The sequence below is a fragment of the Misgurnus anguillicaudatus genome, chromosome 25, assembly GCF_027580225.2.
Source record: "Misgurnus anguillicaudatus chromosome 25, ASM2758022v2, whole genome shotgun sequence".
In the NCBI taxonomy this organism is placed as follows: domain Eukaryota; kingdom Metazoa; phylum Chordata; class Actinopteri; order Cypriniformes; family Cobitidae; genus Misgurnus; species Misgurnus anguillicaudatus.
In genome coordinates, this window is record NC_073361.2 from 33,335,861 (window position 1) to 33,361,273 (window position 25,413).

Here is a 25,413-nt window from a genome sequence, read left to right on the forward strand (position 1 = left end):
CAAACACATTTAAACTCATTCAGACGCGTGACATCACCGACTGTTCTCTCAAAGATTGAGAAATAATCCAACCACTAAAACTGAGACAAGTGACCTGCCAAACAATACAAACACTGTTATTAGTCAAGTTTTACTCTCACTCTTTCTCCAGAGATAGTGATTAAATCATACAATTTGTTGAGGAGAGATGTGATGTTACTTCGTTCAGTGATCTGATGATTTTTACACTGGAGGACTCTGAGCCATACAGTATATCTACAGATCAGACCTCTTCGAAAATGAAGAAACCACAAAGCAAAACACAGAAGAAACCTTGGCAAAATATTTTCAAAATACACATTAAAGGTGCCGTAGAATGTAAAACTGTATTTATGTAGGCATGAATGAAGAATAAGAGTTGTGTACATGGTAATGACATACAATGAGCCTCAAATACAATTGTTTCCTCCTCCTTATGTTAACCACGTGCATGCAAAAGAAAAGAGACCAATCACAACATAACATCAACTGTGACGTTACAGTCGAGATTTACGCCCCAACATTAAATTACACATTAATTACAATGTTGTTACAATGATAATAACAAAGTTGTGACTGTTGAGTTAATGCTATATGCTAGTTAATGCTATATGCTAGTTAATGCTATATGCTAGTCCAACTATATGCTATGTAATGTTATATGCTAGTTAATGCTATATACTAACTTCTACTGTTGACATTACAGTTACGTTTTGCAGGTCCATATACTGAAAAAAACACAAACTTACCACTCAGAAACATCCATTAAACTTACCACTCACAACCGTGCTGCATTATTACCTTAGTTGTGCTTTATTTTCGCATAATAAGATTTTTTATATATTCACTATGGTGACTCTTTGTGCTTTGTGATAAATGTTTTTAAATGTGATAAATTTTGTATCCCACACCTGCATGCAGTTTTAATTCTGTTGAACGCAACATGAGAAGAAATCATGTTTCAACATTCATCAGATTATCATTTATTATGATTCATTCCTTTCCCTTTGTGTTCTTCAAAAGTAAGTCAGACAAGTGAAGGAATGACATGAGGATACATAAATGATGACAGGGATTTCATTTTTGGAAATGCGATTTCTTTAAAGCTTGTTTTCAAAATCTTCTTTAGTACCTAATGTTAACTTTTCTAACTTTTCAGGTGCTGTCGCTGGGAGCAGACGTTCTTCCCGAGTATAAGCTTCAGGCTCCTCGCATACACAAGTGGACGGTCCTTCACTATAGTCCCTTTAAAGCGGTTTGGGATTGGCTGATTCTGTTGCTTGTGATCTACACGGCCATCCTCACGCCGTACTCGGCTGCGTTCCTGTTAAACGATGACCAAGACGTCTCGGTGCAGACCTGCGGCTATTCCTGCAGTCCGCTCAACGTGGTGGATCTCATCGTGGACATCATGTTCATCATCGACATCGTCATCAACTTCCGCACGACGTACGTCAATGCCAACGATGAGGTGGTCAGCCATCCGCTGCGTATCGCCGTCCATTACTTCAAAGGCTGGTTTCTCATTGACATGGTGGCCGCCATCCCCTTCGACCTGCTCATATACCGCAACGGTGATGCAGAAGAAGTGAATGCAGAGGTGAGGGGAATCATGGGTAATGTGTACCATGTATTTATTCATAGTATAACACAGTATATTGTTGTTTTATTGAGTATTTTTTCTTAATTTTTGTGTCAAGACCACCACCCTCATCGGGCTGCTGAAGACGGCGCGTCTCTTACGACTCGTCCGAGTGGCGCGTAAACTGGACCGTTACTCTGAATACGGCGCGGCCGTTCTCTTTCTGCTCATGTGCACCTTTGCGCTCATCGCTCATTGGCTGGCTTGTATCTGGTACGCCATTGGAAGCGTGGAACGGAACGGTTCTATTGGCTGGCTCCACTCGCTGGGTGATCAGTTAGGAAAACATTACAACTCCAGCATTCCCGGATCAGGACCCTCCATTAAAGATAAATATGTGACGGCTTTATATTTCACCTTCAGCAGTCTGACCAGCGTGGGCTTCGGAAATGTGTCACCAAACACCAACTCGGAAAAGATCTTCTCTATATGTGTCATGCTTATAGGATGTGAGTATATTAAATTATTTATGTTGTAAACAGTATAAAACAAGAGAAAAGTAATAGAAAAAAGGAAATACATGATATTATGTTTTTACTAGAAAATTGCTATACTAACTGTTAAAGTATTTGTCTTTATAATCAGACTATTATGATAATAGCGCTATTAAGCAAATGTGTGTGTCAATTAAGTAAGATATACATTAGTAATGCTAACTGAAAATATACATTATCTATAGGATTATAATCCGACTATCTACCAAGAGTAGTGCAAATAGTGTAGAGTTTAAAGGTGCAGTGTGTAATTTTTTGAAGGATCTCTTGAAAGAAATGCAAAATAATATACAAAACTATATGATCAGGGGTGTATAAAGACCTTTTAAAATGAACCGTTATGTTTTTATAACCTTAGAATGAGACATCCCCTTACATGGAAGTCGCCATTTTGTGCCGCCATGTTTCTACAGAAGCCCTAAACGGACAAACTTTTTTACTAAGTTGTTTACGACGATGACATCTTTGTCTGGTGGTGGCTATTGTAGCTTCTTTATGCATTTCAAAAGCAAGGGTTGGGCATGCAGTGGACTGAGCCGTTGGTTGCAATTCACAACCTCACCACTAGATGTCACTAAAATTTACACACTGCACCTTTAAGGCATTTTTTTTAGGCGTTAAATAATGACGTAAATTGATGAGCGCAACTCTTAGTAAATTGTGTTGCATGATTCATTTAAAGGGATACTCCAGCCAAATGTCAAAATAACCCTTATGATTTTTTCATATTTTAAACATTATAAACTATAATAACTAGCTTCTGGTAACAGTGCTATCTTGGACTCAGGCAATTCATTGGAGAGTTTTAGCATAATGAGCGTTCTTTGCCATGGGTACATTGCGGAGTGAATTCAAGATGGCCTCAGTACCGGAAGCTTATTATTATAGTTTATAAAGTTTACAATATGGATATTTTTCTTACAATATTGCCTCGATATTTTGCAAAACACCTTTATTAACCCCTTGGAGTCGTGTGGATTACAGACTACCACTTTTTTTGGGTTTCAAAGTCAGAGGTTGTTCCCTGATCCCCGTTTCTCCCATTATAAGGATGGAATAGACATTTATTAAAATAACATAAAATGTGTTTATCTGGAAGATGATGGACGTATGTATCTCAGATTGTTTGAGGGTGAGTTAATCATGGGGTAATTAACTCCTAATGCTTATGCATTAAAGTCAGTCGCAAAAACAACGGAGTCCATGCCCTTTCAGCGCTAAAGTTTCACTGCGCGTCTTTATACTGACAGTAGTTTTTTTAACGCAAAAGAGGCGCTTGCACTTGGGCAAGCTGTTAGTAAATTTGGCCCATGGTGACATAATGAATGATATATCATTGTCTGTGTATTTCAGTCTCCCATCATTGTAAGCATATCAGAATCTCAACCCAGGCTCACTTATAATAATTAACATTTCTGCATAACCTAAAATACTTTTGCTCCAGTTACACTTCGTTGCATCTTTCTATTGAATGTCCACTAGAGGCGTTTGGTAGGGATGCCGAAAATAGCAAAAACTAATTTTCGGTGTTTGGCTGAACGTGTGAAAAGGGCAAATATATTTGACCGGATGACGTGATCGAATAGCAACCAGCGCAGAGTGAGAGACGCGCAAATGCAGCAAACATGTTTGCGAAAGCATTTTAAAGGGTCAGAGAAAGACGCGAAAACACAGCACTACAAGTTTCATTTATCATTTAAAATCAAGACATTTTGAACATCACGCAGCGTATGAGAAAGACACGGCAGCGATCATGGATATTGGTCTGCTGAATGCACAAGCACGGAGAAAGACTTTAGTTCTTCATCTCATGTCATAGATGAGAAGAGAAACGACGAAGAGCATCAGCAGTATGTAATAAAAACTTCCTAGAACCAGTAAAGTCCTACAATAAAAAACATGCTTATATTAAACCAGACATAAAACTTTTATTACCCAAAGCTTTTTGTTGAGCCCTTTTTCCTCTTTCATGCCGCCGTCTCACTCCGTGCACGCAGGCGCGTGTCCGCCAAGAAATTAATTGTTAAATAATGTGAAATAAATATAGTAAAAATGACATTCTAAAAATGTGCAATGGTAAAAATTTCATTTTATTCTGTTTGGTCATGAATTTTTCTTTTGGTGCATCCCTAGTATTTGGATTTTCTTTGTTTTGACCCAGGATTTTTTAAAGTCATGAAGCAGACACATACACAAATTAAAACCTGCAGTATTTGTAAGTACATTTGTGTCATTTTGTACTTATTTATAGACATTTGCACACAAATGCACAGCATCCTAAGCCAACTTTGTTGTCTTTGCAGTTTAATTTTAATAGCAAGGCAAGTTTATTAATAAACCACAGCTGACTAAATCATTCATTACTGTAAGTCACCATTTATCTAAACAACAAGTTCTTATCGTACCTCAGCCGAACACGATCAATTTTGACAGTAAAGGCATTTTTCCGTCACAGTCACACAATCATAAACGGAAGAATATACACCAATAATGTTCAGTATTGTCTGCTTTGTAACCTTGAATGAACCCAAATTAAAATGCCTCCAGTGTCTCTAGTGGACACCAAAAGATGCAGCGATCTGGAGCAGGAGAAACATATTTTTAGGTTATGCAGAAATGTAGGCAGATGTACGTAATTTAAATGAGCATGTGTAGGAGAATCTTGTCTTCATCATAAATGTTGGTTTAGTTGAGTGATTGTTAATGGATCGTGCACTATATAATCAAACCTCAGTAAAAACATCCTCCTCCGTTTTACTGAAGAAATCAAGCTGAGAGCTCATTTCTGCTCCTCTCCAGCACAGTTTTTATGATAAATCGTCTAAAAATCGTTTAATTTTGCCGCAGCACATAAATCACAGGTCAATAACCAGCGAGTAATTGCTGTTTTTATGGCCTGTTGAAGCATTTATCATCAACGCTACCAAATTACATTTTCACTGGAGGATAAAGTTCAAAATGTCTGCAGAAGCAGCGTGACCTCTCTGATATAATACAAGATCTGATCTAAGGCCAGAAACTGAGTGGACCTTGGTGAAATAGGGTGGACCTCAATGCCTACTCTTAAATTAGCCTACACAATTTTACAATATAGTGGTTTTTATGAGAATACTTGTCAGGAGTCCTGGGGCCTCATTTATCAAGCGTGCGTACGCACAGAAGTGTGCGTAAAGTGTGCGTAGAAACAGTTTTACGCAAAGTGTGGAATTTATCAAATTGCACTTATACTTAGAAATGTGTGTAAATATACGCACACCTCGGAGTATGCGTACGCAGAGCATCTAGTGGTAGAATAGCGATACTACACAGGACCCTGTTCCAGTGAGTATAAAGAAGTGTCTATTTATTATCCACAAGCAGGTGTTAAAAATGATTAATGTCAGTATGGTAACAGCAAATAAGTTTAATGATTTATTTGTGATATGTATCTGTATCTGTGAAAGCACATGTGATTTGTATTAATGAAGTCTCCGTCAAATGCTTGACACAGTGCAATGGCTTATCTTGCGTTATTGGAAGACTTGGCAAATAATCCATTCCGCCGGTAGCGCGTTTTCAAAGATCGCGCCAATGATGCTGGTTATATATGCTGCTGTCCAAGGTGGAAAGTTGTCTGTCCTCCTCCAGTTGCACTCGTTTCACGTCAGTGTGCTGTGACGCGTTTTTTTTTTTTTTTTGCTGATAATTTAATGTCAAACCACTTTTTTATTTCTAAAAGTGTTCTCATACCCAACGGAATTAAACTCACTGGTAACATGTTCCCATGCAGATTTGTTTTCTTTTGTTAGTCATTCCTCCCATACTAAGTGAACCAAACAGGATGTGTTATTAGGATTTAACCTCATCCACCAGTAACTCAATTTCTGCGTCTGTAAGTTTCTCTTTTATGCTCGCTTTGCCATTATTGCGACGAGGGAAAAAGCACAACCACGTGACTTATAACGGGAGGTGTTGTCACCATATATGGTTCATTGGAGGCGTTTCGAAATGCAAATGAACATGAACGTGCACGAGCATGGTGCTTAAGAACAAGTGGGATTTATCATCAAGGATTACTTACTGATGTGCGTACGAACCACGTGCGCACGTTTGATAAATCCTGATTTTTTTGTACTTAGGCACATTCTAAATTTCATTCGTAGGTACAAATATAGAACATTTTCTACGCAATGTTGATAAATGAGGCCCCAGGACTGTGAGATAATTTTGCATGTATTTGTCCTATCAAGCACAGAGAGATTCTATGTTTGTTTGCTTTTGAAACGCGTGTCACGCGTGTGTGCATCCATTTGAGTATGTGTAAGTGTCTGTGCACACAAAAAAACAGCTCCCTTTAACATATTGCGCTCAAATTGTTTAAAATTGCTTGAATGTTAACATTTGTAATGTTTAAAAACACATGCAAATGATAAACTTACTATACTGTATAAATAGTTATTTATAGGATGTCTTATATTTATTTATTTGTGCGATCATTATTAAAGAGATTATTATAATTTATGTCTGATTTCTTTTGCTTTAACTTTATTTCTCTTCTGACTGGGTGGGTCAGCTGTCAATCTGAGCGGGCAGTGCCACCCTGGCCCTTATGTAGCCTCGCCACTGTATAAGACAAGAGCTGATCTGAGGTCTATAAACATCTGATTGAATCTGAGTTTAGGTTTTGTCAGATTCAAGTACTCAAGCGTCATTATTTTGTTAATCTTTAAATCAATCTTTTTAGAATCATCTGTGGTTTTACTGACACATAATTTGTCATATTTGGATATTCATATAAGGTACATTCTCTGGATACAGTATTTACTATGGTATTAACTGAAGTACCTTGGAATGCCATGTAAATACTTAGGAACAGTACTGTATATAAATTTGGTAACATTCAGTATCAAGGACTTGTAGGATGGATTTATTATCTAATACATCACTTTACCGTGCTACCGTGGTAAATCAGTTTTTCAAGTATGAAAGGATCAAGGACTATGCTGCTGCTGATATATGATGTTAGAAGATTTTTAATCAAAATGTTTCGTTTCACAGCGCTCATGTATGCCAGTATCTTTGGGAACGTGTCAGCCATCATCCAGCGGTTATATTCTGGAACGGCTCGATATCACACACAGATGCTGCGAGTGAGAGAATTCATCCGTTTCCATCAGATTCCCAACCCGCTGCGACAGAGACTGGAGGAATATTTCCAACACGCCTGGTCTTACACTAACGGCATTGACATGAACGCTGTGAGTCCCCTACTTCTTTATACATTGACATTAAATACTGAGAATCTACAGTAAGACCTTCTGTATTTATCATTTGTCTGTGATTGATCAATATCATATGTAATCTCACTCCAAACTCAAAATGGTCAACAAATATTCCCTAGCTGTCAATGGGGCAGAACCTTTTAAAAAGCCCTAATACGTACCATTTAGGTAAATATATGTATACATTTGATACTAATATGTACCTCTGAGGTATTCATATGCACCCTTTCGTGCCAATATGGACCTCTCAGGTACCGGTATGCACTCTTTGGTGCCAATATGGAGCATTGAGGTACCGGTATGCACCCTTTGTTGCCAATATGGACCATTGAGGAACGATATGCACTCTTTGGTGCCAATATGGAGCATTGAGGTACCGGTATGCACCCTTTGTTGCCAATATGGACCATTGAGGTACCGGTATGCACTCTTTGGTGCCAATATGGAGCATTGAGGTACCGGTATGCACCCTTTGTTGCCAATATGGACCATTGAGGAACGGTATGCACTCTTCGGTGCCAATATGAATCGTTTAGGTGCCAGTATGTACCCTTTGTTGCCAATATGGACCATTGAGATACCGGTATGCACTCTTCAGTGCCAATATGGATCATTGTGGTACTGGTATGCACCCTTTGTTGCCAATGTGAACCATTGAGGTGCCAGTATGCACCCTTTGTTGCCAATATGGACCTCTGAGGTGCCGGTACGCACTCTTTGGTGCCAATGTGGACCATTGAAGTGCTGATATGCACCCTTTGTTGCCGATATGGATCATTGAGGTACCGGTATGCACCCTTTGTTGCCAATATGGACCATTGAGGTACCGGTATGCACTCTTCGGTGACAATATGGATCATTGAGGTACCGGTATGCACTCTTCGGTGCCAATGTGGACCATTGAGGTATGGTATGCACCCTTTTGGTGCCGGTATGGACCTCTGAGGTACCGGTACAGTATGTACCCTTTGTTGCCAATGTGGACCATTGAGGTGCTGATATGCAACCTTTGATGCCAATATGGACCATTGAGTTGCCGGTATGCACCCTTTGATGCCGATATGGACCTCTGAGGTACCGATATGCACCCTTTGCTGCCAATATGGATCATTGAGGTACCGGTATGCACCCTTTGTTGCCGATATGGACCTCTGAGGTGCCGGTGCGCACTCTTTGGTGCCAATGTGGACCATTGAAGTGCTGATATGCACCCTTTGTTGCCGATATGGACCTCTGGGGTACCGATATGCACCCTTTGCTGCCAATATGGATCATTGAGGTACCGGTATGCACCCTTTGTTGCCGATATGGACCATTGAAGTGCTGATATGCACCCTTTGTTGTCGATATGGACCTCTGAGGTACCGATATGCACCCTTTGTTGCCGGTATGGACCTCTGGGGTACCGGTACACACTCTTTGGTGCCAATGTGGACCATTGAAGTGCTGATATGCACCCTTTGTTGCCGATATGGACCTCTGATGTAGCGATATGCACCCTTTGTTGTCGGTATGGACCTCTGAGGTACCGGTATGCACCCTTTGTTACCAATATGGACCTCTGAGGTACCGATATGCACCCTTTGTTGCCGGTATGGACCTCTGAGGTACCAATATGGACCATTAAGGTTTCGGTATGCACTCTTTTTGTGCCGATATGCACAATATGGACCATTGAGGTACCAGTATGCACCCTCTTGGTGCCAGTATGGACCTTTAAGGTACTGATATGATTTTTAGGTGCAAAGATGTAATTTTTTTAAGGGTACTGCCCTAGTGACAGTGAGGAACCATTTGTTTGACCATTTTTCCTGATTGTGTAAAGGTCATTGATCTGAAAGCATCACAGAGTTTTTAATCTTTAGACATTCAGACTACCAGAGACTCACAGTTATTTTCAACATTAAACAAGATTCAGGGAAATACATTTGAAAAAATATGACACACTTTAGACGTAATGTGTGATTTGTGAAATGGATTACATGAATAACTAATAAATCTTAATGAAGGCTGCTTGCATCAGTCAGTCATATATTATACAAAATGAATAAGTAAAGCAGGTGTTAGTTAAGTTTCCTCTATACTGAATTTTCTTACCTGTCACAAATGTATAGTCTGAACATTATATTACAGTACGCATTTATTCTTGTACAGAAAACAAATGTGCGTGTCAGTTGTGTCTCTGTGTGCGGGCTGAACTTATTATAGGGCAGTGAAGCGTTCTGATTGGACAGTCAGATCTCTTATGATTGGTGTTTTACTGAGGAAATGGAATTGCACATCTGTATTCTGTATACTTATATACACCAAGACAAGATTGAGCACTTTTATTAATATGAACATGGGTGCATATGCCTTCCAGTTAAAAGAAGCATTTTTTATGTAAGAATACTAATAATGTGTGTTGTGTACAGGCCATGGGTTCTATACAGAAAGGTCATGGGTTTAATTCCCATGAAAGCACTGTAAGACTTTATATAGAAGCATGTGCCAAATGCATAAATGAATAAATGTAAATGTTTTATTAGGATTTTCTGCTGATCTTCCATCAGGTGCTGAAGGGTTTCCCCGAGTGTCTACAAGCTGATATTTGTCTTCATCTGAACCGAACCCTCCTACAGAACTGTAAAGCGTTTAAAGGATCCACTAAGGGTTGCCTGCGAGCGCTGGCTATGAAGTTTAAGACCACTCACGCCCCGCCGGGCGACACGCTGGTACACGCTGGAGACGTTCTCACCGCTCTCTACTTCATCTCACGCGGATCCATCGAGATCTTACGTGGTGATGTTGTGGTGGCCATATTAGGTAGATCTGCTTTCCTTTATCCACTGAGGTCTGTGTTATTGTCATGTTTTTAAACATTATAGTTCACTTTAAAATCCAGAAATATCATGAACAAAGCTCCAAACTCTTGTACTATCATCATGCAACACATCCTCAACTCTGAGCTCTTTAAGATTTAATGAGTTTATCCTCTTGTGCCCCCTACAGGATGTCACGTCCTAAATCTGATACACACTCTTATATAAAATGCATTTTGGCCATATTTACTCCCATTGTTTTGATTTGTTTATTTAAATGGTAATGGATGTTTTTTAATCATACATCACAGGTAAAAACGATATATTCGGTGAGCCCATCAATCTGTACGCACGCCCGGGGAAGTCGAACGCCGATGTTAGAGCCCTGACGTACTGTGATCTTCATAAGATCCACCGAGAAGATGTACTGGAGGTGTTGGACATGTACCCAGAGTTCTCAGACTTCTTCTGGAGTAACCTTGAGATCACCTTTAACCTCAGAGATGTGAGGACTTCTCATACACTACACCAGGGGTCTCCAACTTTTTTGTGAGCAAAGGAAAAAACAGGGCTGAAGGGATACTTTTTTAATATATTTTTAATATAATCTACTGAAAAACAAAATTGTTTTACTTGTTTATTTTATTTTACTCATTGATATGTTTAATCATTGTTTAAAATGTTAACAAGGAACCAAGCTAATATAAAAAATATATAATATTATATAATATAAATAGAGCATGCTTTGGCACCACGGGCACCATGTTGGAGAGCACTGCACTGCAGTAATGACACACAAAGTCATATTACATTATTCCAAGTTTATTAAAGTGTATATCTGTGTTTCCGTACAGACAAACATGATTCCCGGATCTCCAAGCAGCGATGAGTCCGAATGCACCGGCTTTAACAAACTTCGGAGAAGAAAACTTTCATTTCGCCGGCGAACAGAAAAAGGTTTCAAATGATTCACATTAACATCTGAGACACACAAGAGAATTTGTAGGATTATAGTCTATAAATTATATTTAAAGGCGGGGTGCATGATTTTCGAAAAACACTTTGGAAAAGGCAGTCGGGCCGAGTACAAAAACACACTTTTAACCGATCAGCAGTTAGTAAGGTGCGTGTATACTAACCGACATCGTTGCCTGGGTTGCGTATGTGTGGGGCGGATCTATCAAAAGAAGGTCCAGATTCTATTGGGGTAGGGGCATGTTTGTTTTTGTGATTTCAAATATCAACATTGGCTTTCAGAGATCATGCACCCCGCCTTTAAGATCTGTTTTATTGAAATAAAGCATCAGGTCAGAGGTCTTCTCGGGTCCGAAAAAATGTACTCGACCTGAAATAATCTGAATCACTTTATACCCGAACCCGACATGCATAAATAATATAGACTCTTCCTGGGACAAACCTGAGAAAATTACACCCAAATCCGACCCAGTGGCATTTTTTTTACCTGACTGGCCCCCAGTGAAAACGGCACTGACGTGTGTTCAGTCTGCAGCCCCCCACGCAAGATATTTCAGGTCTTCTCAGGTCTGTTTGGTAAAAACACATTCATTGTAAATTACCTGAGACACGATGCCACTATTATTATACTCGGCCCGCGTCCGAGGCACACGTGAAACTTTTAGACCCGAACCCACTTTGGTCTCGGTTCGGACCTCGGATTTTCGGATGTAAGTGGACCCGTGAAGACCTCTAGTCTGAGCTCAAAGTTAAAAACTTCAAAGTAAATTTTATTTACATTTCTTCTTTTTGTAAGCATGGAGAGTAAAATCATGTTTCCTGGAAATAATTCACGATGATTAAACGATAATTACAGCCCATATCTACAAACATAAGGAAAATAAAACACATCTACTCGTCCTGAATATTCAGTGTGTGTTTGTTTCTCCAGATGATGCGGATGCTGGAGAGATCAAGAAGAACCAGAAACTCCTTCGGAGAAACCGGAAACAAGCCGCCTGTAATAAAAACGAACTTAAGCCGGGTTGGGAGGAGCCTGGAAATTCAATCTCCTCCCATTCCAGCGGTGAGGAGGAGGAGCCTGTGCACACACGCCCCGCCCCTCCCACTGTGTTCATGGAGTCGTCTCAAATACAGAGCACTTATATGAACTTTAATGATGTGAATGAGGGCGAAGCTGATCCCAAAACAGGGAACACGTGTAACGCTCTGTCGGGTGAGACCCAGCAGCACCTGTCAATTCATCTGACCTTAGATCTGTGGAAAAGATTTGTGTGACAATTAAAACATTTGAAATGATTTTAGATGGTTTTGTCATAGTTATAAAATATCTTTCACATTCATTGCTCAGTTTTTTCTACATTCATAATTTAAAAATTAATAAAATGGAAACAAATATAAATTATTGAACAAAAAGCTGTGGACTAGCAGCTAGTAAGGATAGATGTGTATATTATGTCAGTAATGATAATAATGTTTGTTTGTGTTTGTCAGGTGCATTCTCAGGTGTGTCTAATATCTTCAGTTTTTGGGGTGACAGTAGGGGCAGACAGTATCAGGAGTTGCATCGATGTAATCTGTCATCGCCCCCCGTGCATCCCAGCACCCCTCTGCACAGCATCAGTCGACAACAACGCAGTCACATGGAGAACAGACTGGACCTTCTCCAGAAACAGATCAGCAGGTGACACCAACACAACTGAGTACTGAAATCAAACATCAGGATTATATTATTGCTGATTCATGTGTACTGTAATAAAAGCCATGCACAGTGAAATAAAGCGACACATGAGGTTGTGCATTACAGGAACTTGGGCAGAACCATTTTAAAATATTTCAGACAATAGCCAACTTGACCTTAGTAAAAGAAGTGTATATGTGTGTGTTTGTACAGATTGGAGAGCCGCATGTCGTCTGATATCGGTGCGATCATGGCGTTATTACAGAGACAGATGACTTTGGTTCCTCCTGCATACAGCAGCGTGTCGTCTCCACCGCAGGTTGATCGACTCCTACAGTCTGTAACACCACTGGAGTCTGACACACTGGCATCTCTCTCACAGGTAACAACACATACACGCACGTGTACAGAAGACATACAAGGTTTGGAAATGCTATACTCAGTGCTCGATTTAAAGGGGGATGCAGGGGGATACCATCCCAATTAGATTTGTGTATAAAATATGCCCAAATGCTTTATATCAAATAAAATAAAAAGCAAATGTAAGTTTTATCAAGTGTATCTTCCTCTTGCAGTCGTGTGAATCTCTGGGCAGCACCACAGAACTTCACAACCCTTCAGAGAGTCCTCTGCTCAGTCCGACTGAAGCTCCTCACGCCGGCTTCTCCAACCTCCAGGACGTTCAGCGCCGCTTCTCCTTACAGGAACCCCAGACATCGACGGATTTACGGACATCGCAGAAGCACGGCTCCGACCCCGGGAGCTAAGGAGAAAACAACGGCAATCCTCTCGCTTTCCTCTAACACATCTCATCTGAGCTTCTCCTCTCAGAGATACGCTGGAGGTTCTGCTGGATGTTTTCAATCACATCTGATGATAAAAGCTGGAGATGAAGTTTAGTGTCACAGGACACACACACACACAGGCTGTCGTCCAGTATTGGATATCCGTAAACGAATAATAATTATTATTACTAATTTATCAAGTAGCCATTATGTCTTGCACTGAATTTTTCCAGACTCTTAATCTTTATGTCTGCTGCGCTTCCAAACAACAAACTGACTGAACTTGTTAGTGTTAGCTGGCCTAACAGAAGAAAATAATAATAACAATAATAACCTGATGTTTTCTGTCTGTCTATCACTGCCTGTCATGTCATTTGCTGTGGATCCATGAAGAGGGCGGAGCCTCTGGCCACGCCTGAGCACACTGGATTGGCTGGATTGCCCTGGGTCTGGGTGATTGATGGGTTGGGGAGTGGGTATTTAAAACCACCCCATTGTAAAATCCCAGTGAGGGAAATCCAAGCAAGCACTGAGCAAGAAATGAAATCCACACGTCATATCTAAAGTTCCCACAGAGCTTATTTTTATCTCAGTCACAATATCTTTACTTCAGCAATACAGAATCATTTCAATCAAAATCAAGCATAGATTTAACCAAATACTTTCACTGTAAAAGTTTGTCTTTTACATTATAAGCCCATTTTATATTTGATTTGATCAATATTGGGTAAACTCAAACCTCGACGCTTCATTAAACCTGATTTTAGTTTCGTTTTTGTATGACGTGTGGACTGCTGAAAAAGTAAATAATTTTAAAGCGACGTTATTAAGCATGTGATATTAAACTTACACTTTTAAATGAATCATTTATTTTATAATTATAATTATATTAAAATGACAGTAATATTATAAAGCGATCTAAGGGAAGCATGATCATTTATTAATTTGAGTTCATTCTTCGCAGGCGTCCGTCCGTACATGAGAAAGATGACAAAGATTGTATTATTCTGTCTGTCGAATTAACAGGTGTGTTTTTATTTGGATACCAAATATAATATTTAATATTAATGAGAGAGTTTAAAGAGGCAGTACATCTGTATGTGTATGTATGATGTATAACAGATCAAAGCAGCACTACGTTATATTTTACCATCTACCTTCGCGAATGCTGAAATTTGCACATATTTATTTCATGTTTTTGTTTTCATTCTTGTGCACAGTGATTGTTTTGCAGTTGTTTATAAACTCATGGTTTAAGATCGGTCACAGGTTTAATCCTGCTGGTGAACTGGATGAGTTTTATAAATGAAGTTTGTGGTTATTTTTGGTTGTTAAAATACTTTATGTCCCAGATTAATGTTGGATCATCTTTAACCTCGGTTTGCTATTCCTGCGATTACATGTGAGCTCTTGTGTAAAAACCATCTGTAAGCCTTTGAGATCTAAACTCAGGCCCACTGAAAGCAGAATTAGATCAGCTAATTGTTTGTTCGTTTGGTTATTGATCAGGATTTCAGCTACGAGTAAGAAAGAGAGATTCTCTCAGGTCTGCTCATCGGATCAAATCTGAATTTATTCTGCAGATTTTATATTAGCTTACCTGTTTCTTCAGACTTTTACCCTCAAAAAGAGACAAAAAGACTGAATTAAGAATGCTGTTAATCATTTCTGTGTGTCTGAAATCTAATTGGTTGAAAGAAATGTTGTTTCATGAATGAAATTACTGATCCATGTTTATCTTTGTGACATCACGGTAAGCATGCGAAAAAAATGAAAAAGTGAAAAGCTGAGAGCCAACAGCAGGTTAGAGACATTCAGCACTTTAAACTTTAACCAAAGCCACACACACGACAGATTTCAGTCAATGTCAGACATTTCAGTCAAAATTTCAAAAATAATATTACAATATATATTTGATGATTTCAGTATGAAGCCTATTTTTAGATCATTACTATTAATAGTAGATCTGGACACTCCCCCCCAATTACAGTCACTGTATTTATTATTTAAATATACAGAACAATATTACTACCATGAAACTAAACTGCTTATAAATAAAAATAATAAAATCAATAAAGGGGACATGTCATAAAAAAGCTGACTTTCCATGTTTAAGTGCTATAATTGGGTCCCCAGTGCTTCTATCAACCTAGTAAATGTGAAAAAGATCAACCCAGTAACTTAGTTTTGGTAAACCATTCACTGCAAACATGAAAAAAATAGCTCATTAAAATTTGGCTCCCCTTGTGATGTCAGAAGGGGATTCTATTATAATATTACTGCACTTTAATCTGCATTATCCAATCACCGCACTGCAATTAAGTGCAGAGATCAGCTCATTTGCATTTTAAAGAACACATCTAAAAATGGCACACTCACACCTACAAAGTGGTAATTTTAACATGTTATAATAAATTATCTGTGGGGTATTTTGAGCTTAATCTTCACATATGTACTCTGGAGACACCAAGGATGTATTTACATCTTTAAAAATTCTTGTGAAATGTCCCCTTTAATGATGAATAGGCTTTATTTTTATGGAAATTTCTTTTGGAGTGAAATATGATCTATGTTCTTGACCAGTTTTGTGAAGTTCATTGAATGTTTGAAAACACAGACAGAGAAATCAAACACTGTCCCGACCAGTGTTGGGCTAGTAACTCAAAAAATTGAATATATTCCTCATTACTATTTACTAGTTAGTGATTATTTTACTCATCACTCCCAACAAACAGTAATAACACTATTAGCTATATTACTTTTCCATCAAAGTCTGATGAAACCGTCTATTGGCAGAATGAAAAAGAGCAAAGTTCCTGCATTGATGATATTGTTACAAAGTAACTACACTTTAAGAAATGATGTGTTCATTGTTAAGTTTTGTGTTATTCTATTTAACACGTTTTGGGTTAAAATAAATAAAAGGAATAACATAAGTTGTGTTAAAACGATACAAAATGCATTGTTGTTCTAATAATAACACAGAGATGTGTCTAGTTAAGGACAACACAATTTTTTAAGAATTTTTTTTAGATGGTAACTGTAATATTACAATTTTTTGCAATAATTAGTTACACTAGTTACCAGAGAAAGTAATATTATTAGAGTAATATTATTACTAGTAATTAGTTACTGCCCAACACTGTCCCGACACTTTCAATCAGCTTATAATTATGGCATGGCCCTTACAGAAAAACCACATGAATTTCACATGTAAAAAACACTTGTAATGTGGTGACAATTTTTTCCACATGTTTTTCACGTGTGTTTCACATGGGATTCACACAAAAATGTGAATTTGCACGTGAAATTAATGTGACTTTCTGTACGGGTTGTGTGTAATCCAGGTTATTTTCTTAATCTGTGGCAGAGGTGACTACAGCTGACCTGTATTTCTACCTTGATAAAACAGATTATTGTCTTAATGTCCAAACAACAAGATTTTGTGAATTCAGAGGTGATTTTTCAGATCTGCATGAATAGAGACGCTCCAGAGACACAGCGTTTTATTTCTGTGTCTCTCTCTGAAATCAGTTTATGTGTAATAGTTTTGTGTCTTTCTTGTTGTCTGCCTCTAGTGTAAACTTCTGTGTTTGGTGTTTGGCTTTGCACTTTACACACCGGATCTCACATTGGTCTATTTACAGGGATTTTAAGCCAAGGGCCCTTTAACCATCACCTAAAGATGATGTAAAACAGGCCACACACACACAAATCCTTACAGACGACTAGAACAGAATACCTTTATTGTCATTGTACAGCTTTGATCTGAAAAGAGGCTTTCTTAAGAAGTCTACCAGGAACATTTCAATTAAATGACGTCCTGTATGTGTACAGATTTTTCAAGCTTTTGGGTTTTAATTTATTTTGGTAACTCGTTTACACTGGATTGATATTTTTCTCCTTCCCAATTTTACTGTAAATAAGGAAATCTTTTAAATATAACTGAATTCTTGGCATCCCTATAGCTGACACTATGCAGAAACGCATTTCCATGGCATGCTCAGAAATGCTGAAAAAAGAAACTGTAGAGGAAATATACATTTATGTTTGACTTTTCTTTTTTTTATAATCATGTGAATAACTCTGCTAATAATGATGTAATGATATGAATTCTTCTATATTATATATAAATATATATACAGTACCATGATATTATAACAAAGATAAATGAACACATTTGATCTGCATGCTGCACTGAGGTTTTCCAGCGGTAAGAGATTGCAGATGAATTAGTGAATGTGTAGACTGATGCACTGTTTATATCACAGCTCATTTAATCTTCTTCCAGATTGTGAAGACTGGACATTGTGACACTAAACTCTGTACACTTTTAAAAAATAAAGGTGCTTCACGATGCTATAGATGAATCATTTATTGCTACATGGTTCCATAAATACTTTAAACATCTTAAGAAACTTTCGGTTTCACAAAAGGATCTTTGTGATGAGTAAAGCTTCTTCAGATTATAAAAAGGTAAAGACAAAATGAAGAAAGTTTGACTGAACGGCTCTTTGAGGAACCAAAAATGCTCCTTTCATGGCATCGCTGTTAAGCACCTTTATTTTTAAAAGCGTACTCTTCTTACATTACTGAGGTCTGGATTTATGAATGTCTGACTGATCTCTGATGATCTCAGTGTGAATTCTTACAGGTTTCAGAAATTCCAGATGTTGATTGTGTGCTAGCATTATAAACTACTGACTTTATAAAATTTTAAATATTTATTTCAATAAACCGCTTTGAAAATGACTAAAGTGACTGTACTGTGTATCAACTGAAAAAAATGATTCTGTGCCTTAGTAAATTTAACTTAAAAGAAATGATTAAATTATATGTAAAAAATGTATGTAAAAATAACACAAAAATGTAAGTAATTCTAAATTAACAGATTGTTGAGTAAATTTCTCTTAATTGTATCATGTAAAATCCACCCAACATGGTAAGAAAGAAATTTTGTGTTGATACTACTTAAATTATTTAAGTAAATATAACTAACTAGGCAGTGGACTTCTACTTCCCAACATGCTTTGCATGGGACTGCATTTAGAGAGTGTAATTTGAAATGAAACACTATTTTTTGTGTTTTTAACTAAAAAGAAAGACTTGTTAGTGTTTCAGGTTGTGCAGTTACCATCATTCAGAAGAGTGGTGCTTGTGTATAGACAACAGGTGACATGATGAAAATCATAAGGTAAGCAATAACTTTGCTTATGCCAGTACTGAGACCTACTGAGTCTCTTCTTACTTTGCTCAACATAATGTGGCAGTTAGTTAAGATAGAATAAGAGATTAAAAAACGATTGGATTAAACCATTAAATTGATCTGGTTGCACATAATTAATTTTAGTGTACTTAACATAAAAAAGTAAATTCTACTTAAAATAGTTTAGCTACAATTATGAATATAATTAATCTGCAATTACGTATAAAATATGAGTACACTCAATTGATAAATTATAAGTACACTCAACTTAAAAAATATATCTGGAGTTAGATAAATTTATTGTGTGCATCTTCTTGCAATAATAAAATTAAGTAAATTCAACATAACATTTTTTTCAGTGCTACTTAAACAATGAAATAAACATCACATTTATAACACAATTGTTTAATAACTTAATAGTTATTTTATACAACATATCCTCAAAAAAAATCATAATGTGAACTAATGCTTTTTGGTAAACAGTACTAATGCCAATTTGATTTGTCTGCTACACCCACTAAATGTTCTATGTTAATAACACTTAACCTGTTTAGTTTCACACTGTGTAAAAACTAAAATGATTTCATTCAACGGGTTTCCATGCAATTTTCGGGTTAAAGTTTTAGTTTAAAAAAATATTTTAGGCTCTAATAATATGTTAATAGATCTTCTTAATTGTATTCGAAATCAAATACAGTTCCTTCTCAAACAATTCAAGATGTTTGGTTACACTTTATTTTGATAGTCCACTTTAGACATTCTACGAACTATAAATAACTTTGCAACTACATGTCAACTAACTTTCATTAATTTGCAACTATATGTCAACTAACTATCATTAGAGTATAAGTAGACTGTAAGGGTTAGGGTTAGTGGAATAAGTTTATATGCACTTGCAAAGATATAGTTGAATGTCTATTGAGGGATCATCATTAAAATGTTATTAGATTAGTCTAGTAATACTGTAAAGATTGGTAGTTGATAAGTAGTCGCAAAGTTACTGATAATTAGTAAAATGTCTAAAGTGGACTATCAAAAAAAGTCTTACCGTGTGTTTATAAAACAAAATAATAAAATAACACTATACAAATCATTACTACACTGTACTACATTATTTTAAATTGTCATTTTATTTTCCTTATCCATATAATAATATTTTAATTAATTTATAATATTATTTAATATATTTTAATGAATCTATTTTGTTTGTAAAGTTTATTCACACTAATCAAACTAAGAGAAGAGTCGTGAGACTTTAATCTGACCAGCAGGTGGCGACGTCCAACCTTCCATTGATTTCACTTTCACTTCAAGTAATCTGGTTTCTATAAAAATATGCATTATGGGAGCAATATTGCTAAATATTACATATTAATACTTTAAGAGTTTTAGTACATTCTTCCGGTCATTATCCCAAAATAAAACACGACATAAACTAAAGTACAGTCATTTATAAATTATAGAGTTAAATGATGTATGTTTGCAACTTTCGGTTTAATAAACCATTGAATATTAAAGTATTGTATATATAATATAAAGTTTGTTTAATTATATATTCATTTGCTCTACTCTGGTCCGTATAAGGAGTCAAACTCTCTCATTGCCCGCGACGCTTGTCGGTCAAAAGTGCGCCAGTTGGACAGGCGACATCAGACGTGGAGACACGTTAACCGGCTTGTGATTGGAGGAAACACCTATCCGTTATCTTTTTCTGTTCTGTAATTGGCTAAGCCTGTCAAGGGCGGTGACGGCAGTCTGCGGTCAGTGAAGAGCGCAGGGCGGATCAGCGCGAGGCCGCAACGCTGACACACGCGCGAAAACTCTCACAACTCAACGAAAACGGTGAGAATAAACGCATTTCTGTTCGGTAATGTCGTTATTTATATTCGTCTTTTCGAACCGAAAGTGTGACGTGTACGCGCGCCGGCGCAGGGCTGTTTGCGTGAGCGTGTGTGAGTGAGTGAGTGAGTGAACGGTTTGTGAATAAAGTGTGCGTGTGTGTGTTTGAAGAGTTGTTGTGTAAGTGTTTGTGTATTTTGTGGGCATGTGAGTGCGTACAATGGTGTCAGTAAAGTGTGTGCAGTTTAGTGTCTGTGTATTTGTGACAAAAGTGTGTGTCAGTGAAGTGTGTGTAGTTAAGTGACGGTGTATTGTGTGTAAAGTGCGTATTTGTGAATAAAGTGTGTGTGAGTGTGTTGCCGAGTTGACAGGACACACACACACACACACACACACACACACACACACACACACACACACACACACACACACACACACACACACACACACACACACACACACACACACACACACACACTGAACTTGTGTGTAGTAACCTCTGATCAGATTGAATCAGATCATTCTGATCAGATCAGTTCACACATCATATGTGTGTGTGTGTGTGTGATCACTGTATAATGTTGTAATACAGACTGGTTTATCTTGCATGATGACATGTGGTCATCATTTTGACATTATTGTGTTTTACCGGAAACTGAATTTGATGAAAAGAATTGTCTATAAAGAATTAATTTATTTTAATAGTGTGTTAAATAAGTGTTGTAATATTATAATTATTTGATTCATTTGCATGTCTGGATGAGAGTTGGTGACAGTCTGGATGCTCTAATGCCTCATTCACACAGCACTTTGGTCTCAGAAAATTTCCGTAAAATTGTCAGAGAGGCTTCTGTGTGAACACAAACGCGTCCTGTAAATGTTCTGGGATCACTTCGTAAAGAGGACCTTGTAACATTGGCGTAAAATTCATGGAGAGCAACAAGAGGTAGAAACAATGACGTAAGGGGCGTGCCGTAGTGAGGACGCCTGTCATCTCAACAAGTTTTGGTTCAGCTCTTATGTTGCGTTTACACCAACCGCGGTAGAGGCGGCAAAAATGTGCTATTCGCGTGTAGTTGGACGCTTGAAGATTTGAGTTTACTTGCTTTATTCGCACGTGAATTTCTAGTCATTGGAGACATTCATGCGGAAATTCGCGTCATGGGAGCAGTGTTGATTTTGGCAGCAAATTCTGATTTAGTCTTAGTCTTTTGAATAACACAACATTTAGTTTTAGTCTTATTTTAGTCATCTAAAGGGGCGGTTTCCCGGACAGGGATTAGACTAGTCCTAGACTTAAACACTTTTAAGAGCTCTCCAAACTGAAAACAACTTTCACTTACAGATCTTAAAATACATCAGGGCCCTTTGTTTTACTTCAAGATGCACACAGGTAATGTTTTTAGTAAGGCATGTTGTTTAAAACTAGTTACATTTCCTAATTAAACTAAGGCCTAGTCCTGGATTAAGCTAATCCTGGTCCGGGAAACCGCCCCAAAATCTTTTAGTCTTAGTCTAGTTTTAGTCGACTATGGGGCGGTTTCCCGGACCAGGATTAGCTTAATCCAGGACTAGGCCTTAGTATAATTAGGAAATATAACTAGTTTTAACAAACATGCCTTACTAAAAACAGTACCTGTGTGCATTTTGAGGTAAAACAAAGGGCACTGATGTATTTTAAGATATGTCAGTGCAAGTTGTTTTCAGTTTAGAGAGCTCTTAAAAGTGTTTAAGTCTAGGACTAGTCTAATCCCTGTCCGGGAAACTGCCCCTAAATATCATAAGAGTTTTAGTCTAGTCTTAAGTTTTTTAGTCATTGAAAGTATCCTCAGTCTATTATGGAATGGTAAGGTTTGAATATGCAATACAGACACATATTTTATGGTTGTTATAGAAAACACGTATTTTATTCTTAATGTCAAAAAACACTGATCGTGGCTTTCTCACAAAAGATAATCTCACATAAAATAAGCATAAGGCCCGCTCTTCCTAAAAAATATACATGGTCCCAGAAAAAGATATGCATTCTCTTTGAATGACATGCAGACACATACGCGCAGACACACGCACGATCTTTACAGTATGTGTGCAAATGCACGCACAGATTCCTAAAATCATTGAACCAAAAAACTAAAAGATCCAGGATGCATTTTTCGTGTTTTTTCCGTAATCTCTGTGTGGAAAGGGCTTAAGAAGAGGCAGATAGCTATTATGCTTTTTTCCACTGAGTAATAATAATCCCACTCCTTTGAATGAGAAAATGAGTCCTGGTTTTTGCACATTATAATGTTAACTCTATTTCATTAGACGTCTGCCTGCTGGATTTGCTGAATGTGTGAAAACACGTTTATTGTGCGGTATACGTGACGTAAAGGCTGACATTCAGACACTCATCAGTTTTTCTTTTTGATTATATTACGTTTTATTATATTTGTCTTAGTGAGTTTATAGATTCTGATCTATTTTTGTACGCCAAACTGATCATTGAGTAAACATAATGTAAGATTTAGAAAATGCCTTTAAAGTAAATTCAATAATGTTTTTTTGTATTCAGTTCTTGCCCGTTCTGTTGTTATAGGCCATAAAGAAGCACTAATCCTTACTAAACCATAGTTTAATCAGTGGAGAAAAAAGCGAATAGTTTATTTGACATGCATGTTTTGTGTGTGTGTGTGTGTGTGTGTGTGTGTGTGTGTGTGTGTGTGTGTGTGTGTGTGTGTGTGTGTGTGTTGAGCTCAGATTATTTACAAGGAAGAGATCATAGTTCAGTGATTTCATAGGGTGTGTCTATGGAGGCATGTGTTCTCATAAAGGTGTAAATGTAAACAGTTATAGAAATCTGTGTGTTTGTGTGTCTGTGTTTGTCTGTATGTCTCTGTGTGTTTGTGTGTCTGTGTGTAAGGAGTGCTGAGTCACAAACCAAACACCCCCAACATTAGAGAGAGAGAGAGAAAATGTGAATGGTAAATGTCCTCCCATCTGTAGTTGTTGTTATTGATCTGTCAGTGTGTGATTATGTAAACTGTGTGTTGGAGGTCATTGCATGTCTCTGTTGCGTTGCTCTCTACATAGCATACTGTCTAGTTAGTCCCTTTGGATTGAAGCACGATTGTGAAGTGTATGTAATAGATATTTATACCATGTGATGGTCTGGCCATCTATTCAGGGTGTATCCTGTCTGTGACCGAGATGCTGTGACCCTGTTGTGAAGTGGGTTCAGAATATGGATGGATTTAATATATTAAGTTTTGCAGTTGTGTCTTATTTTCATTATAGTAATTGATTGAGTTTAAACTGCTGTGTTATTAACGTGTTAAGTTTTTTGTGGATTTGTATAGTCTCATCTTCATGTGTTGCGAGCTGCTCTTGGTTTCCATGGATTTATGGGTGGAGCTGAATGATTCCTCATTAATAATGTATTACTGTAAAGTGATAGAGGGGGTGGTGTGCTCTTAATGCTTCTTTTTTTATTGCCAGGGTTTTGATGTTCAATACATTACATTAAAAAAGTGTAGATGTATACAGCTCTTATTGTTTCTAACAGAGTAGAGATTAGGAGACAAATATCATTTCTCTCTCTTGTATGTGATTGGTTAAGACCAAACGTCACCTGAAAGTATGCATGTTGATTAGGGTTGCAAATGGGCATTCCCGGTATCTTTTCATGGGGACTTAATCTGGGGAATTTGAAAATATTCCAAAATAGAAACTTAACAGGAATTCATGGGAATTTTATATATCATATATGAAGATGATGCTTGCTATGCTTCTTAGTGAATTAATGTGAAATGCTGCTACATCCAAATGCCAGAGGGCGCTTTCATGCAGAAACTCAATATGGCCTGCAGAAGAAGTACCATTTACACCCGCATCTCCAGGAAATGGCTTGTGCGGCTTTTTTTTAGGACGCGGTGTGTGAAACCCATTTATTTCAGTGGCTTCTGCCGACTCCGAGCGAGGGCGGTTTGTTATTTTGAGCAAAGCGCGAGCGCAGCGGAGAGCAGCTTGCGCTCACGGCATGGTCAAAGTTCAAAATAGTTTAACTTTTGCGCTGCGCTCTGTGACGATTACCCGCGCGGCCAATAGGAACGGGGCATTCAAACAAGCGCAAAAATTTAAATGGACGAAAAGCTTATACTGTGTGTGTTTGGAATTCCTGGAGCTTTATAATACAAGTTTACGCTCCTACAGAGACATCGGAAGGAAAGCCGTGTCATGGAAACGCGTAGCAATTCAGGTTGACATGTCAGGTGTGTTTTAAGTCAGGTAGCTTGTTGCAGGTAGGTCCGCCTACTGTGGTCTGGCCAGCAGAGCGCAAATCGCCTGGCTGCGCTGAACCCATCAGCGAGCCCAGCGCACACCGCGTCCTGTGTGAAAGCCGCATTAAGCATATATTTATATTTCTGTTCTTTAAACCTTTTAATTCCCACATATTCCCGTTAATTTCCTAGAAAGTTCCAGCCATGGAAATTTCCAGATTTTTGCAACCCTAATGTTGATCCATACCTATTGTTCCCTTAAAACACACATTTTACTTGATGTAAGCGTTATGGAGTTATCCGGCCCTCGTAGGGTTTTGTTTGCCCCTCCTGAGCATTTGTGCTAAATGACTGTGATAGATTAGTGAAGATGTGTAATCTCTCTGACTGGCCATAGCGTAGCAATCTCAAAGCTTTACTCCCAATCATCCGCTGGGACATCTCCAAAAAAA

General features: G+C 37.8%; 2 protein-coding genes across 9 annotated transcripts in view; both read left to right on the plus strand.

Annotated features, from left to right (window-relative positions):
- The window catches only part of kcnh2b (potassium voltage-gated channel, subfamily H (eag-related), member 2b), a 187,717-nt gene extending 169,303 nt beyond the window's left edge, over window positions 1–18,414 (plus strand). The window contains exons 6-15 of the mRNA XM_055183131.2: window positions 1,178–1,618; window positions 1,719–2,109; window positions 7,192–7,391; window positions 9,968–10,220; window positions 10,528–10,721; window positions 11,071–11,173; window positions 12,123–12,407; window positions 12,686–12,875; window positions 13,086–13,254; window positions 13,448–18,414. Coding sequence (XP_055039106.2) covers window positions 1,178–1,618; window positions 1,719–2,109; window positions 7,192–7,391; window positions 9,968–10,220; window positions 10,528–10,721; window positions 11,071–11,173; window positions 12,123–12,407; window positions 12,686–12,875; window positions 13,086–13,254; window positions 13,448–13,639 — 2,418 coding nt within the window. The 3' untranslated portion in view covers window positions 13,640–18,414. The remainder of the gene's footprint in view (window positions 1–1,177; window positions 1,619–1,718; window positions 2,110–7,191; window positions 7,392–9,967; window positions 10,221–10,527; window positions 10,722–11,070; window positions 11,174–12,122; window positions 12,408–12,685; window positions 12,876–13,085; window positions 13,255–13,447) is intronic.
- Window positions 18,415–20,551: 2,137 nt separating this feature from the next.
- The window catches only part of LOC129426619 (uncharacterized), a 64,090-nt gene continuing 59,228 nt past the window's right edge, over window positions 20,552–25,413 (plus strand). For 7 of the 8 annotated variants that reach the window (XM_073863788.1, XM_073863793.1, XM_073863791.1 and 4 more), the window contains exon 1: window positions 20,552–20,705. The gene's annotated coding sequence lies outside the window, so the exon portion shown is untranslated. The remainder of the gene's footprint in view (window positions 20,706–25,413) is intronic. The other variant, XM_073863789.1, reaches the window with a different exon arrangement.